The 15,582-nt window shown below is 40.1% G+C and overlaps 1 protein-coding gene across 7 annotated transcripts in view; it reads left to right on the top strand.

Moving 5' to 3' along the window:
• The window catches only part of SLC25A26 (solute carrier family 25 member 26), a 161,285-nt gene that overhangs the window by 106,969 nt on the left and 38,734 nt on the right, over positions 1 to 15,582 (top strand). For all 7 annotated transcript variants that reach the window (XM_027776559.1, XM_027776561.1, XM_006160366.3 and 4 more), the window contains one exon: positions 14,848 to 14,892. In XM_027776559.1, coding sequence (XP_027632360.1) covers positions 14,848 to 14,892 — 45 coding nt within the window. The remainder of the gene's footprint in view (positions 1 to 14,847; positions 14,893 to 15,582) is intronic.

Below are 15,582 nucleotides of genomic sequence, written 5' to 3'. Positions count from 1 at the left end.
ATATTATTCTCAAATTTTTGTGCCATTTTCTCAGTCTTTGTGGTGGATTTTTCTAGGTCAGCCATTTTCTCTTCTACGTCTGAGATTCTATTTTCTGTATGATCTAGTCTGCTTTTAATACTTTCAAGGGAGATTTTGACTTCCTGTATTATAGACTTCATTTCTAACAGTTCCGTTTGACTCTTTTGTAAAGGGGGGGGAGATTTTCGCTATAGGGCGCGTGCCAAGAATTTCCTCACCTCCTGGAACTCGTCAACTTCTTTCTCCTTTCTCTTTAGCAGTTCATTGTCTCTCTTCTCTTCCATCTCAGTTAGCTTCGCCATTATGAATACTCTAAATTGTTTATCAGACATTTCCATGTGCTTGTGGACGAAGAGGAGTTATTCTTTTCCCTTGGAGGAGAGGTATTTTCTTGCTTCCCCATATTTCTTGTGGTCCTGCGGTGATTTCTTGTCATCTGATGGATGGTGTGTTTCCTTCAAATTCTTGAAGATCAATCACACTAGCTTTGTTTGCTAGAGGCTGAATTATGAGTCAAAAATCTTCATTTTTCCTGTCCCCTGAATTGACTAGTTTGCAGGAGCCATGAGGAATCCACTTCTGAAGGAAGGACTCAACTCTCCACACTAACTTTGTTTGCTGGAGGCTGAATTATGAGTCGAAAATCTTCATTTTTCCTGTCCCCGGAATTGACTAGTTCGCAGGAGCCATGAGGAATCCGCTTCTCAGCCTTAATCATTTTTATTGGAATGTCCAGTATTATAGAAACTTACAAATATCACATTATGTTAATAAATCCTTTTCTTTTTAAAAATTTAAACAAAATGCTTACATGGCCGCATTTGTGAAGGAAGCAGGAAGATGAAACTCTTAAAATAAGGTGTTCTATAGTGATACCTGTAGAGAAGCCACTAGCTAAACATGATACCCCGCTTGATTTTGCTACAGGAGTGTGCGTTCACTGGAGAGAAACAGAAAAAAAAGGAGGAAAGTGAGAAGTCACTCCCCAAGGAGGGATGGCCATGCCGTAATCTCTTTTTCTCCCAGGATTTTGGGCACTCATGCAAACGCACCTAATGTTTTTCAAGTTTCTGGGTTCAGGACTGGAACCACAGTTGACCATGTGAGATCCATCCAGCCACCTTAACTTCCCTGCCACCTGCTGGCCTGTGTAACTCTTTATTATATCTAGTTTTCCCAGATAGTGCCTCTCTTAAAAAGGAAGGAAGGAAGGAAGGAAAGAATGAAGGAAGGAAGGAGGAAGGAGGAAGGGAGAGAAGGAGGGAGGAAAGAAAAAAAATACAAGATCAGTGAATGACATGAGGGTCAAAGCAGCCAAATCTCACAGGACTGACTTTGCCATTTGAGTCCTGGACCAATTGGCTTGAAAAACATGCCAGGAGCATGTGCATGCTTTCTCCCATTCTCTCATTCTGTCTCTAGCACACACCTGTAGCTTCTGGCAATTAAAAAAAGAAAAGTGCTTCTGTATACAGTATAGTGTTCATACATGTACATGTCAACTTATTTCACCCGAGGATGGTTAACCAATGGTAATCGTTTACATTGGAAGGACTCTGATCAAGAGAACACATTACAGAGGTGGCTATGGCAAGAATTTCAGATATGACTACCTACACCTGCACTACAGGGCACATAAATTAGCAGAAGGAGTCATCTTGGGCCCTGTGCCCACCAGAACTCTGTTGCCCAAATGTCGTTAGCCATCGAACATTGCTACATTCAGCTCAGACTGCCTAAAACAGTAGGTAGTAAAGATTTTTCTAAGCTTACACATTGGGTTTCTTTAATTATTTTTGTGTCTGAATGATCATAAATACATGTTTGCAAAATTCCTAAGACATTTTTTCCAGTATAAACATCACCTGATAAGGAAGCTGTTGCAAAGGAGATCTGTAGCCCTTACGCTTGCCTACCTCACCTGTGTTAGCCCTGCCAGTGTTTAAAGCAAACCAACAAATCAGTCCAGTGGCGAACTAGGTCCTTACCTGTAAACCCCTTCCACACACGTGTGTACACACACACACACACACACCATTGTGATGACAGGCTGGTTCAGGTAGTCCAAATTTCTAGTGCAGGCTTGGGACTGCTCCTTTTCTCTGGATTAGCTTTACTGCAACATTTGTGTAGGTCTGAATTCCTGCTTGTGTTATGTGGATCCGTGGGCTATTTCCCTATTTTTTAAGGAATGAATTTTTAAATTTATTGCATGTTTTAAATGTGAGATTCTTAACTATGATTAACTATGAGGAACTTTTTTTTTTTGTATTTTGTACACTGAGAAGATCAATTATAAAAAGATTCCACTGACTATTTTCCTTACTTTAGAAAATAAAACAAGCAGATTTGTGGTTAGTTCTGCAAATTCAGCACCGCTTCATTGGTTATTCAAGTGGAAGATGGATATTCCTGCCTGCATTACAGGAATGTGTCCTAAGGAGTTTTGAACTCTTGGCAATTAATGCTGTTATTACATAAATAGTGGACATGTCTTTGGTGTGCATGTATGTACAGGCACACACAGACACATGCCAGTGAATATGGATATGTATCCTTCCCCTTCCCTTCCCACTTTCTCTTCCCTTCTCACTTCCCCTTTCCTTGTTTCTGTAAAACTTTTTGTAAATTTATTTGGGAATTTCTTATTTTTTTGCATCAGAATTGAAATGGAGTTAATTAAATGATGTTGTCTTCCCAGTGTTATTTATTTACTTTTTCTTGGAGAGGTTTTTGCTACAGGGCACGTGTGCTCGCCAGACAGACAGAGACAGACAGAAAGCGAGAAATCACCCCCCAGGGGGGATGGCCACGCTGCAATCCATTCTCCTCTCGGGATCTTGGGCACGCACGCACACGTGCCCGGCGTGAGTTTTAAGCCACCGGGTCCAGGCCTCGAACTGCGGTCGACTACGTGGGAGTCCAGCGACATAGCCATTACGCTAACTGCTGGTCCCCCCAGTGTTATTTTTTACTTACTGCAGAGGTAACAATTGCAGACCTGAAACCAGTGTTTATCTTAGTTATTAGACTAGTAGCTGATACTCTTTCCCATGATCCAGAATCTGTTCCTTTTTGTCATGAGGAGCCATGTAATTTTCTCAGAGTCTTCATGAAATACGAGAGAGTTGCATGCACCGGTGTAGTAGATGTGGGGTGGGATTCACAACATTTCAGCATCCATCTAATTTGTTTCTTAAAAGGATCAAGTTTTCAGGAATGAAAAGCAGCCAGCCTCTCCTATATGCTATTGGACTGTCAGTGCCACTTCAAGCTATACTCTAACTCATTTCAGCTGCTTCTGAATCATTTGCTAAGTGCCCAAAGTGGGCCAGGCACTGTCGTAGTCATGGAGATATGAAGCCGTTAACTTACTCAGTTAAAAAACATCTGTTATAGTTAGTTCTTACAAAATTAAGCAAATAAACAGTGGAATGTAGGCTCCATGAGGCCAAAGATCTTGTGTTAATCATCTCTGTATCACCAGAGTCTACCTTAGCTATAGATGCTTAATGGACTTTAAGTAAATGTTCTTGGTGACAGTGGAGTTTACGTTAAACTAAGGCTTATGAGATAATCTTACGGTTTTACTTTTTAAAAATTTCATAAAATATTTATACTCTCTGAGGCCAGCAGGTGGCGTGGTGTTTAATGGTGCTGGACTCCCACATGGCCGACCAAGGTTTGAGTAAAGGAAAGCACCTGGAGGCTTGCTGGCTTTCTCTCCCCCCTCCCACCCCCATGATCAAATTAAAATAAATGGATAAATTAAGTTAAATAAAAATAATTCTTAAAAAATATTTATACTCTTTTTTTTCTTTATAGAGGTTTTTGCCATAGGGCATGTGTACTCACCAGAGGAGAGAGACAGAGACCCTAAGAGGGAAAGTGAGAAATCACCTCCCCCCCCAGGGGGGATGGCCATGCTGCATTCCCTTCTCCAGTCTCATCCCAGGATCTTGGGCACGCATGCACCGGTGCCGGGCTGGATTTTCAAGCCACTGGGTCTGGGACAGGAACCACAGTTCAGCTAATGACATAACCACTATGCCATCTGCTGGTCCCAATATTTATACTCTTTAAAGAACTCTTAGTGATTTTGTTTCTTTAGAGATATTGTTGCTGTAGGACATGTGTACTCACCAGTGAGACAGAGACAGAGAGACAGCCCTTAGAGATATTGTTGCTATAGGACATGTATACTCACCAGTGAGACAGAGACAGAGAGACAGAAGGCAAGAAATCACCCCTCAGGGGAGCATGGCCATGCTACAATCCCCTTTCCTCCATTTTTTTCTTGAGATTTTGGGTATACATGCACATGTGCCTGGTATGAGTTTTTTTTAAGTTTCCAGGTCTGGGACTCGAACCTCTGTCAACCACGTGGGAGTTCAGCAACGTAAGGATTACATCATCTGGTGGTCTCTCAGTGTTTTTTAGTTCATTTTGTTATGACTATCATTTTTTAAAAAATCCATTTCTTATCTAATTTATCAGTGAAAAGATACATCAAAAAAAGTAAAGGAGAGCCAGCAGGTAATGTGGTTTGAGCACTGGATTCACATGTCCCACTGCAGTTTGAGTCCTGGACCTGGCGGCTTGCTTTTTCATTATATTTCTCTCTGTTGAGTGTCTGTATTAAATTAAAAAAAAAAAGATAAATAAAGTAAATCTTTAAAGGAACTAACATATAATAATTTTTTTTCGGAAACTAAGTATTTACACACTTGTAGTTTTATTTTGTTGTGTCACATTAAAAAATATTCTTATAATACAGGTATATGCCTTGATTTACATTCATAAATATATTGTGTTTTATTAGGGTTTGGTTGAAATACTTGGTATTCATGCTATTGCAGTGTTTGGTTATCCCTTGTTTCCTATTAATACATTTTAACCAGAAAAATTGCACAGAGTGTTTAAATTATGTTGTTTTTTTCTTAATATTGTAACATTGTTGCATTCTTTCTATAATGGCATGAAAAGAGAATAAAAGTCCTATTAAAATGTAAATTCAAATAATAAGGTACTTTAGAGCAAAGGTTTTTCTTTACAGTTAGATTTCCAACAATTTACTCCTGTAATTTTATTTAATATGAAAAGCTGCTTTTATGAGGGACTACCAGTGTGAATCAGTGTTGGTCCTTCACGATCTTAAACTCAGTGCATGCGGTCATTAGGATGGCGTTACAGCCCAGTGAAAAGGGAATCAGCTGTGACTCAGAGGTGTCCCAGTCAGTGCACCTGTTTTCACACAGCTTATTTTCGTCGTTTCCTTTCATGATGGGACTCTAAAATCTGACATACTTCTGTTACCTCCATTCAAGACATCTGCGGGGGTTGTCTGTATCACAGAGTTCTTAGCTTATGAAGACCCTGAGGCTGAGGTTATGTCTGCGGTTTCTCCTGCATAAACTTACTCTTACCCCATAAGAGTACTGTACTCTTAGAAGGAGGTCACTATATGCAGCCCACATTGAAGGAGTGGGGAGTTATGTTTCACTTTCTCGAGGGCAGACTATCTACATATGCTGTTTGGGTTTCTTCTGCAAAATGTGTTCTGTCTCCCTGATTTATCACTTACTCAGTCACGTAACTGTGCCATCATTATTAGTGAGTCATGGTATTTTCCTGGGTGAGATATGTGGAGGGTACATTTGCCAAGTATCCACACACCTTTTTTTCCTGACAGGTGCCCAATGTAGAGCTTGAACACTGCCATTTTTCTCTTGGTAGCCTGTTGTTAGTAGCTATTACCATGGCTTCTGCTGTGGCAGGTAAGATGTCTGTTGCCGCTTTGATTTCCCTCCCTGTAAGTAATAGGATCTTTTGACCCATAAGCTTATACACACTTTTCTTTTGGAATCTAAGAGTTTAGAAACATGGGCCTCTGTCTATATCCTGAATAAAACAAAGCTCCTATCATTTGCAGACTAAGGTGTTTCTTTGGTCTAAACAAATTTTCTTTGATTACATTTTATTTTTACCTCTCCCATTTTCATCTTTCTCCTGCGATACTACCTGCTGTTCATCTGGCTAAATCTGTCCTCTAAGTCTCTTATCTTATCTTTCATTATTTCTCATCTGCTCATTTGAGCTATTTTTTCCCATTTGCTCTTCAGGAGCACATATTTGTATCTTCACACAACCCATTCTTCTTTCAGTTAACATACTACACAATTTATTTGCAAAACTATGTTTTAAAATGTAGGAAAGCGGGACCAGCAGATGGTGTAATGGTTACATTGCTGGACTCCCATGTAGTTGACCACAGTTCGAGTCCCAGACCTGGCTGCTCTTAACTCAACACTGGGTGCGTATGCGTATGCGTGCCCCAAATCCCAAGAGAATGGAAGAGAAGGGATTATGGCATGGCCATCCTCCCCAAGGGGTAATTTCTCTCTTTTTGTCTCTCTGGCAAGTGTACACACCCTACAGCAAAAATCTCTCTAAAAAGACAAACAAACAAAAATGTAGGAAAGCTTCTCTCTGCTGTAGTTAAACCTCCCTAGTTTCCCTCATTATTTTTCTGACCTGCATCAGCCTGCCCCCTTTCAGGTGACTGTTGGGTTGTGCTCACTGATCACTATCTTTCTAAGTGTTCAACCTATAGGTTGTCACTTTTGGGGTGGCAGCTCATTAAGGCTAGGTCTACTCTTGACCTATAATGATTCTGGGAGGCTGCTATGTTTCTTCCCTCTTTCCCCACCCAAGAGTTGTCAGATCTCTGTGGGCCAGGCTTTTCCCTCAACCATTCATTTATAGCCCTCGTTCCAGACTTCCAAGAGTCTTTTCTCCAGCCACGTGCCCAGATCCTAGAAGATAAAACACACAACTCCAGTTTCCTCCTCTGTCCTCCAAAGAGCTCAAGCCTTCCCTTTGATTTACCTGACTGAAGGTTATTGACCTACAGTCTGTTGTAGGAAACAGATTAAAAATGGTATTAGAGGTAAAGAGGTGAGTTCATGTCATACTATTCCTGGGATCAAGCCTGGATTTTTTAAAATTTTTTCATCCCCTTAACAGTTGTAGATATACATGCTTTTACTTTCATGTACCAACACTAAGGAAAAAAGTATTTGTTAGGGATGTTAGAAGACTTGTGGTATAGATTATATTGCTATTTTAGACTCTTCTTTCCCTGTAAGAAGAGTGATTATGGGGCTGGCAAGTGGTGCAATGGTTAAGATGCTGACTTGCACATGGCCAACCATGGTTTGAGTCCTGGACCAGCAACTTGCTTTCTCACTTTCCCTTTCTCCAGCTCTCTGTCTCTCTGATCAAATTAACAACAAGTAAAATTAAATAATTCTTTTTTAAAAATAATTTTATTTAATTTTACTTGTTGTTAATTTGATCAGAGAGACAGAGAGCTGGAGAAAGGGAAAGTGAGAAAGCAAGCTACCAGATCCGGGACTTGAACCATGGTCGGCCATGTGGGAGTGTCCAGTGCCTTAACCACCACACCACCTGCTGGTCCCCCCAAATTAAATAATTCTTAAAAAAAAAAAGAGTGATTATACTTCTGGTTGTCACTATAGGGTTTGTGGTATCTCCCTGTTCCATAGTCTGTCTTGGTGTTATGGCTTATCTTGGCTAGTGGAATGTGAATCAAAGTGATAATGCACATTAGTGTCTTGAACAGAAGTGTTAGAAGTTTCTATCAGTTTCAAGTTTCTATCAGCCCTGTTGCTTCTTCCTTTTGCCTTGATAATGTTATCTCAGATACGGTCTTTTTCTCCTGATTGGATCCTGAAGAAATCTCATGGGGCAAAAACCACAGCTTTGAGGGCAGCCATAGCCAACTAGCAACTGATGTGTAATGTGAGTGGGAAATTCAGGTTTGCTGTATGCTACTGAGGCTGAGGGTTATTTTGTTACGGTAGCAAATATGGTTGATAAAGTCTGTTTTAATTTCTTATTCCTCTTCTTATAAACTGATATTTATTTTTTCTACCATCTTTTAAAATCTATATCAGATTCTATAATCTAGTCCCATCGACCCCTAACCCCCAGCCTCTCCTTCTCACTATGCTATGAATTGGTGGTACCTTACAGCTTGCTTTGTTGTCATTTTCTAGTAACAGAGCTGCTTTCAAAAGTGTTTTAACTCCACTGTGTTGTTGAGGGTGGTGCTGTAGGAGGAAGGCAAGCAGTAAACAGGTAGGCAGGCAAGTGAGGAGGGCGGGAGCAAGTGAGCCACACATGTGGCCCGACTAGCCAACAAACCCATTTTCCTTTTCCTTTTCTTTTCTTTTTTTTTCTTACTTAGTTTTCTTTTTTGCTTTCTAAGTAAAGAGATGTTAAGATGTGCTGCTGGAAGGAAAGGAAAGAATGATTCGTATATGAGAAAGAAAACCAAACTATTACTTGATACTACTATTCTCAGCTATAGGGGAAAAACAACCTGATTGTATTTTATAAGGGATTAAGGTTGCATGTAAATTCCAACTGAAAACATCTGTTTCCTGACTGTCAGAGTTCTAACATTCTTGACAGGAATTCCACTTTTGCAATTTCCGATTCCAAAGCACCTCCCTCCACCACACCTGGCTGATTCCTTAGAGGACTAAAATCAACACCTCCTCACATACTGGAAGTGACTATGCAAAGAACTGAGAATGGACTTCATTTGCTTCTTATACACAGGGAAGTATTTTCAGGTTTAGTTAGCAATAACCATCCTTCCAGCTGAGTAATTATTTCAAAAATCGTAAGGTTATTTATCCACAGTTCATTCCAGAAAGCCAGTTGGCTTGATCCTCTTTTGTGTGGCTAAAAGAACTACTTGAAACCAGATGATTTATAAAGATGAAGGGGCTTGTTTGACTCATAATTCCTGTGGTCAAAAGTCTAAAGGTTCAGTGCTGACCTCAGGCCACGTACAGGATGGCTGGCAGATGCAGAGAGGTCGGCAGACACATGCACTGAGAACTGAATCCTCCTCACGAGAGTTAGAACTCAGCCTCTCACGAGACAGGGTTCATTCATTCCATGATCTAGTCACCACCCAAATTCTAAAACTCAAACCTTGTGGGGGAGAAACCAGTATCCAGACTATAACATCAGTGGAAACGAATGGATCATTGAAGAAATCAGTGTATACGTGCATGTATGTAACTGCTTGTATCTTTAAATGTGAACAGTTTATTTCTTTTTTTAGTTTGCTATAGGGTGTGTGGCTTGCCAGAGTTAGAGAGAGGGGGTCGTTGGGATGGCCACTCTGCAGTCTCTTCCCCATCGCCCTTTCGGGAGTTTGGGCATCATGTACATGTGCCAGCTGTGTTTTTCAAGCTGCTGGGTCTGAGACTCAAAGCACTCAGTTGGCCATGTGTGATGTGGCCACCTATAAATAAATTTTTACCAAAACATTGCCTAGTGTTTTAGTTTTATTTCTTAAAAATCTCAACAAAATAGTTCCTTTTTAACTATGATTTTTTTTAGGTAGGGCACAATTGTTATATACTTATGCTGTCATATTGTGCTAACTAGGGACTTGGTAATTCTTGGTTTTCTTTATCTTTTAAACATTTTAAAGTTTATTTATTACATGAGCAAGAGAGAGCGGGACGCATTCCCAGCAGGGTCTTAACATCGTGTTCCATACCCAGCCTCAGCCAGCCCTGGACCCAGGGCACATTCTTGTCTCGTACACAGTCTTTTCTCTTCCAATCTCCTGTTAAGATTTTGGGCATGCACGCACATGTGCCTAGTGTATTTTCAAGCCACTGAGTCCGGGACTTGAACTGTGGTCAGCCATGTGCAAGTCCTGTGCCTAAACTACTATACCACCTGCTGGTTGCACGATAGTGTATATTAAAATACAGTGTGTGTGTTTTCTTCCCCTTTATAGAAATACTGTGTGTAGTGATTAAATGAGGGTGATTAGTGTGTCTGTTATCTCAGCCGGTTGTCATTACTCCATTTGGAGAATAGTCAATATTTTCCTTTTTAACTGCCCTGAGAAATACAGTAAATCATTAACTGTAGTTACCCTACTATACTCGTAACACTAGAGATTGCCCCTCTTTCTTTTTTTAAAAAATAATTATTTTAATTTACTTTATATACTTATTTGTTTATTTTAATTTGACCAGAGAGGGGCAGAGCGAGAACAAGAGCAAGAGAGAGAGAGAAAAAGTGAGAAAGCAAGTTGTCAGCCTCCCTGCCTCTCTTCTTCCTTGCCTCTAGTCATGTTAAAATTCTACTCTGCTATTGGGAATTCTTGGTACCATAATTATAATTTGTGAATAATGCTTACAGATTCCTAGAAGGTAGGATTAAGTCGTATATCAAGTATTGAACATTAGCCAGGGGTCATTTAGTATTGAATGGTGAATTAGAATCACTCACTCAAAGTGTGAAAGCCTGATTTTTGTAATTTTCATTTTGATTGATTTGTTATATTAAACCTAATACCTGAAGAGGATTTCTTTGTGTTCTGACATACCTGAATATTAACACTGGGCACTTTTCTAAGCATGATTGTTCTAAGAAAGTATAAATGTTGGGCTTTAGTCTACCATGTTATTGTTAGGTATGCTCAGGAATAACATATTTAGATAATGTAATAATTTGTATGGTGTATCTAGAATGTCCTACACATTCAAAATGATTTATTAAATGCAAGTAGTGTTTTATGAGAAGAACACTGAAAATAAACCATCAATGAGGGACAGTTTAATATTATGAAATATTGTGCATTGGTCAGAAAAATGACTACATAAATCATAATTTACAATAATTAAATATATTTTAAATAGCCTGTTGGCAAGGGACAGCAGATGGCATAATGATTACATCAATGGCCGAGTGTAGTTCGAGTCCCAGATCATGGGGCTTGAAACTCATGCAGGGCGCGTGCGTGTGCATGCCCAAGATCCCTAGAGGAGAGTGGAGGAGAAGGGATTGCAGCGTGGCCACCCCTCTGAGGGATGTTTTCTCACTTTCTATGTCTTTGTCTCTCTGGCAAGTGCCTGCACCCTATAACAAAAATCTCTCTTAAAAAAACAAACAAAAAAAAAACCCAAAACAAAAAAACTTATTAGTATTTTAATATGACAATTCCATTTAAAAAAATAGAATTTAATGCTAAACAATACCTTAGAAATCATATCCTCAAATTCCTCCCTTAAATCATAAACCACTTCACTATTTGTTAAAGGATCATAAAGTTACAGATATTTTAAGATCACAGGATTAATGTCCAACGCTTCCTTCACCTTTTCAACGCATTCAGGTTTCGTTTTATCTCCTTCTACCTGGAATTCTCACATGTACTCCTATACAGAATTATTGCTATGTTTATAACCAAATGGAGTTCATGTTGAATTTTAGCAGATTTCCCAGCCACCCCCCCTCCATCTGCCTCTTTGATGGTAGCTAGGTTTACTGTCGGTTACTTATTGGTGCCCTGGGTCTTTAACAACCTTATTCAAACAAAACATCTTAAATGGAGGCATTAAACAGGTCACAACAGTGAGCCATTTTGTAACTTTTGGTGCAATAAAATGGGTATGTTGTAGTGTGGGATATAAGACCTCTGAGTGCAGCTATTCATTTTCTTCATCTATAAAACATTTTAGAATAACAGCTTACATCTGTTTGGGGTATAAAATTCCACATTTTGAAGAAACATCACTGTTCTGTAAGGCCAAACCAGACATGGGGAGGGAGCTAGCTTGCGGACAGGCCTCGTTCAGCAGCAGTCGGGAGTGTTTGTTTTAGCCTAGCTGCGTTTGCTGGCAGCCTCCTTCTCCCTGTGTGGGACACATTTCTACTGCTGTCTGTTCATCTTTTAAATGACAACAAGGGTGCAGATGACTTTGACTTGAAGGATATTTGAAATTTTTCTGCACATCAAGAGGTTATCTATAAAGAATATTTTATTATATAAACCAGAAATAAATGTAACTAAGCATTTTTATAACACATTTAATTATCTTTGTCACTTAATTTTGTTTTAGAGAGTGAAGTTGAGGTTTACTATGAATTCACTTTTTTAAAAAAAGAATTCTTTAATTTTATTCATTATTTTTAAATTTTGGCATGTGTGCTCACCGGAGAGAAAGAGAGGAAGGTGAGGAAGCAAGCCCACGGATCCAGGACTTGAACCATGGTCACCCATGTGGGAGTTCAGTGCCTTAATTACCATGCCACCTGCTGGCCTCATGAGCTCACTTTTTAAAAATAAATACTGAGTAGAAAAGTTTGCCTCTTTCAAATGTATGATTTTTAAAAATTACTTTTCTTTAGACTGAAGGAATAATTCAATGAATAATTTTTAAAAGAATTATTTTATTTAACTTTATTTATTTTTAAATTTTGACCAGAGAGGGTCAGAGAGAACGCATGAGAGAGAGGGAGAGGGAGAGGGAGAGAGAAAGTGAGAAAGCAAGCTGCCAGGTCCAGGACTCGAACTGTGGTAGGCCATGTGGGAGTCCAGCACCCTTAATCACCACACCAACTGCCGACCCCATCAATGAATAATTTTTAATAGAAGAAAATGGGCAAAATGTTTATCTATAGAATTGGAAATCTAATAGTAAGTGCCTTTAGTACTGTGCAGATAACATTCAGTGCATTTTTATAGGTTATTTTAATCAAGAGGGGACTGATGCTAGCATGGATAGTTAAAATAATTTGAGAGTTTTTTTCATATTATAAATGAAACATTCTTGATATTGTTAAAATGTGATGTACTTACATCTGAGAGTGGAGATTACAAAGAAGAAAATAAAGATAATCCATTTTCCTACTAATTGTTAGTCCTTTCAGGTATATTTTATTACATTTATTTTTTAAATTTAGAAAAGCTTTTAAAAACCTGTTATACAGGCAATTTGGGGATTTTGATAAAATTTAATTTGCAGAACAGCCACTCAGTTTCTGAGTGGACAGTGACAGATGCTTTTGACATTCAGAATGGGGAAGCTACTTGTTTATGATGGTGACAAACTCCTCTAAGATTCTTGGTTGTCAAATTAATCCAAGCTATTGTCACTGATTTTTTTTCCTCACTGATTTTTTTTTCCCCCCTGAATGGAAGACAGATTTTCTTTCTATGGCTGCTATCAAATACAGGGCCATTATTTGCTGTTGCAGAATGAGACAGATGATGCCAGACTTCAAATTTCTAATAAAATATTGGTATTTTAGAAATAATACTCTTAATTCACGTGAAGATACATACTCGTTAATTCCTCCAAAATGGTGCGGAGACTCTCTCTCTCTCTCTCTCTCTCTCTCACACACACACACACACACACATATTCACACATAATGATAATATTCCAAGTCTGTGTTTACTTGTCACTCTGAACTGAGTTGATGCAGGATGACAGTCCTTGGCACTCACTGCTACCACTGTCCCTCCACTCCCTGCCCCGTAGTGGCTGGAGGTTACATAAACTAGTGGGTGTAGGGCACTGGAGTTCAGGCACTTTTGTTTCAGGAAATACAGAAATGGGTTTCTGTTTAGAATTGCAGAAAATTTAATTAAAAGCAAATAGACTATACTGTTGTCACATTTACATGCAGATGGATACCTCTAGGTTAGTTTTGGGATGAGTAATGGTTAGCCCAGACTCTGGAATCAGGTCGTCTGGGTTTCTGCCTGTGTGCCTTCAGGCGTGTGTAGCCTCCTCTTCCCCACCTGTAATCATGTGGGCAGTAATAATACCTAACCATCTGACAGGCTTGTGAGGAAGGGCCAGTTAGCACAGGGCCTGGTGTGTGCAAGTGCATGGTAATGCTAGCTCTTCCCCTAGACAGCTAGTTGTGAGCTCTCACTGCACTGTGCGAGGGTGGCCATTGTCCTGACCACTCAGACTTAATTACTGCCCGTTGCCCTCCTTCCCAACTGCAACTGCTGGGGTCTGGATCCAATGTTAGGCCAATTCTCCATGTGTCTGGTCAGGACTCTTGCACTTTGCCAGCATTTATTCAGTGCTCCTTCCTTGAAAGGCGTGGGCTTCCCACTCCCAGAATGACCGCTCTGTTCTGGGAGTCCTGTGTCAGCCCACTCTTCTTAGTAGCCCTGCCTTGCCTCCTTGCCCTCCTTCCGCACCTTCTATTTCCCTCCACGTTGCTGTGCCTGCTTCACTTGATCCTTTCTCCTCTCCCCCCCTCCTCCTTTTCTCCTCTGCTAGTCTCTTCTCCCTCTTCCCTCTTTCCTTCTTCTCTGTCTCCCTCTATCCCCCTCTTCCTCCTTTCCATCTCACCACTCCTCTTTTCCTCTCTGCTCTCTCCTTGCCTTCCTTCCCTCTTCTTTCTCTCCCTTCCGTTCCTGCTCCCCGGCCCTTCCCTGTGGTCTCCCCCTCTTCCCTGTGGCCCTTCTTTCTCTCCCTTCTGTTCCTGCTCCCTGTCTCTTCCCTGTGGTCTCCCCCTCTTCCCTGTGGCTCCCTGTTCTCCCAACTTTCTCTCCCCCCACCCTCCCTGCCCTTCCAGCTCTCTTAAATCCAAACACTGTACCTGCTAAGGACTCCACAGGCTTAGCTCTTAAACAGAAAAAAAAAAAGTCAAGTCTTTTTATTTAGGAAAATATGTCTTTTTGTCATTTCAGTAGCCAGATCCTTTTCAGATTTTCTTGCCATTTCAAAACAGTTTCATAGCATCTTGTTATATCTGTAGATGGGCTCAAAATGTTAGGAGACCCACAGGCTGCAGTTTTACCCCTCTTCTAAGTATTGTGTACTATAAATTCACTCAGTATTTTCCTGTTATATGCAAAGATGTGTTTTTAAATAATAGCTATAGGTTCATGTAGTAACAGCAAGCAAACTGGTCTTTCTTTCCTAATTATTATTATTTTTTTTCTCTCTTCAGATTCCTTTCTCTTTGGTCCAGTTTCCCTTGTGGGAGTCATTAAAAGTAAGTTTTTTAGTCTTTATTCACAGTTTCTCTCGTATTATCAGAACTACTCTGTAGTTTTTGAGTGTGGAGCAGTAAAATGTAATGTTGACCAGAAATTTAAAAACTCAAAATTATTAACAGTTTAAAGTCTTTTTTACATTTGATATATATGCCAGTTCTGCCTTCAAACCTTGTCCAGGTGTCTGTGGGACTAGAAGACGAGCCAGCAGGCAGACTAACCCCTGCAGGTGTTAAAAGGAAGACGCGCAGTTAATAATTCCCTCTCCCCCTCCCAACCCAGGCGAGGCAAGGGACCAGGCCTTCATGGCTCCTGAGAATTAGCCATTTGGGGGGGAAACTGAGAAATGAAGATTTTCCACTGATAATTCAGCCTCCAGCACACAAAACTCGCATGATTGAACTTCCAAGTTTGGGAAGAAACCGACCATCCACCAGATGACTAGAAATCTCTGCAGGACCACAAGAAATGTGGGAAAGCGGGAAAATACCTCTCCTCCAAGAGAAAAAGATAACTCCTCTTCATCCACGCATAGTTCAATGGAAATCATGGAAATGTCTGATAAAGAATTTAGAACATTCATAATGGCAAACAGAACAGAGATGGAAGAGAAGAGAGACAATGAACTGCTAAAGAGAAAGGAGAAAGAAGTTGACGAGTTCCAGGAGGTGAGGAAATTCATGCAAGAT

The sequence above is a fragment of the Tupaia chinensis genome, unplaced genomic scaffold (assembly GCF_000334495.1).
Source record: "Tupaia chinensis unplaced genomic scaffold, TupChi_1.0 Scaffold000682_1, whole genome shotgun sequence".
In the NCBI taxonomy this organism is placed as follows: Eukaryota; Metazoa; Chordata; class Mammalia; order Scandentia; family Tupaiidae; genus Tupaia; species Tupaia belangeri.
The sequence above is the reverse complement of the archived record's forward strand: the minus strand, read 5'-3'. Positions and strand labels throughout refer to the sequence as shown.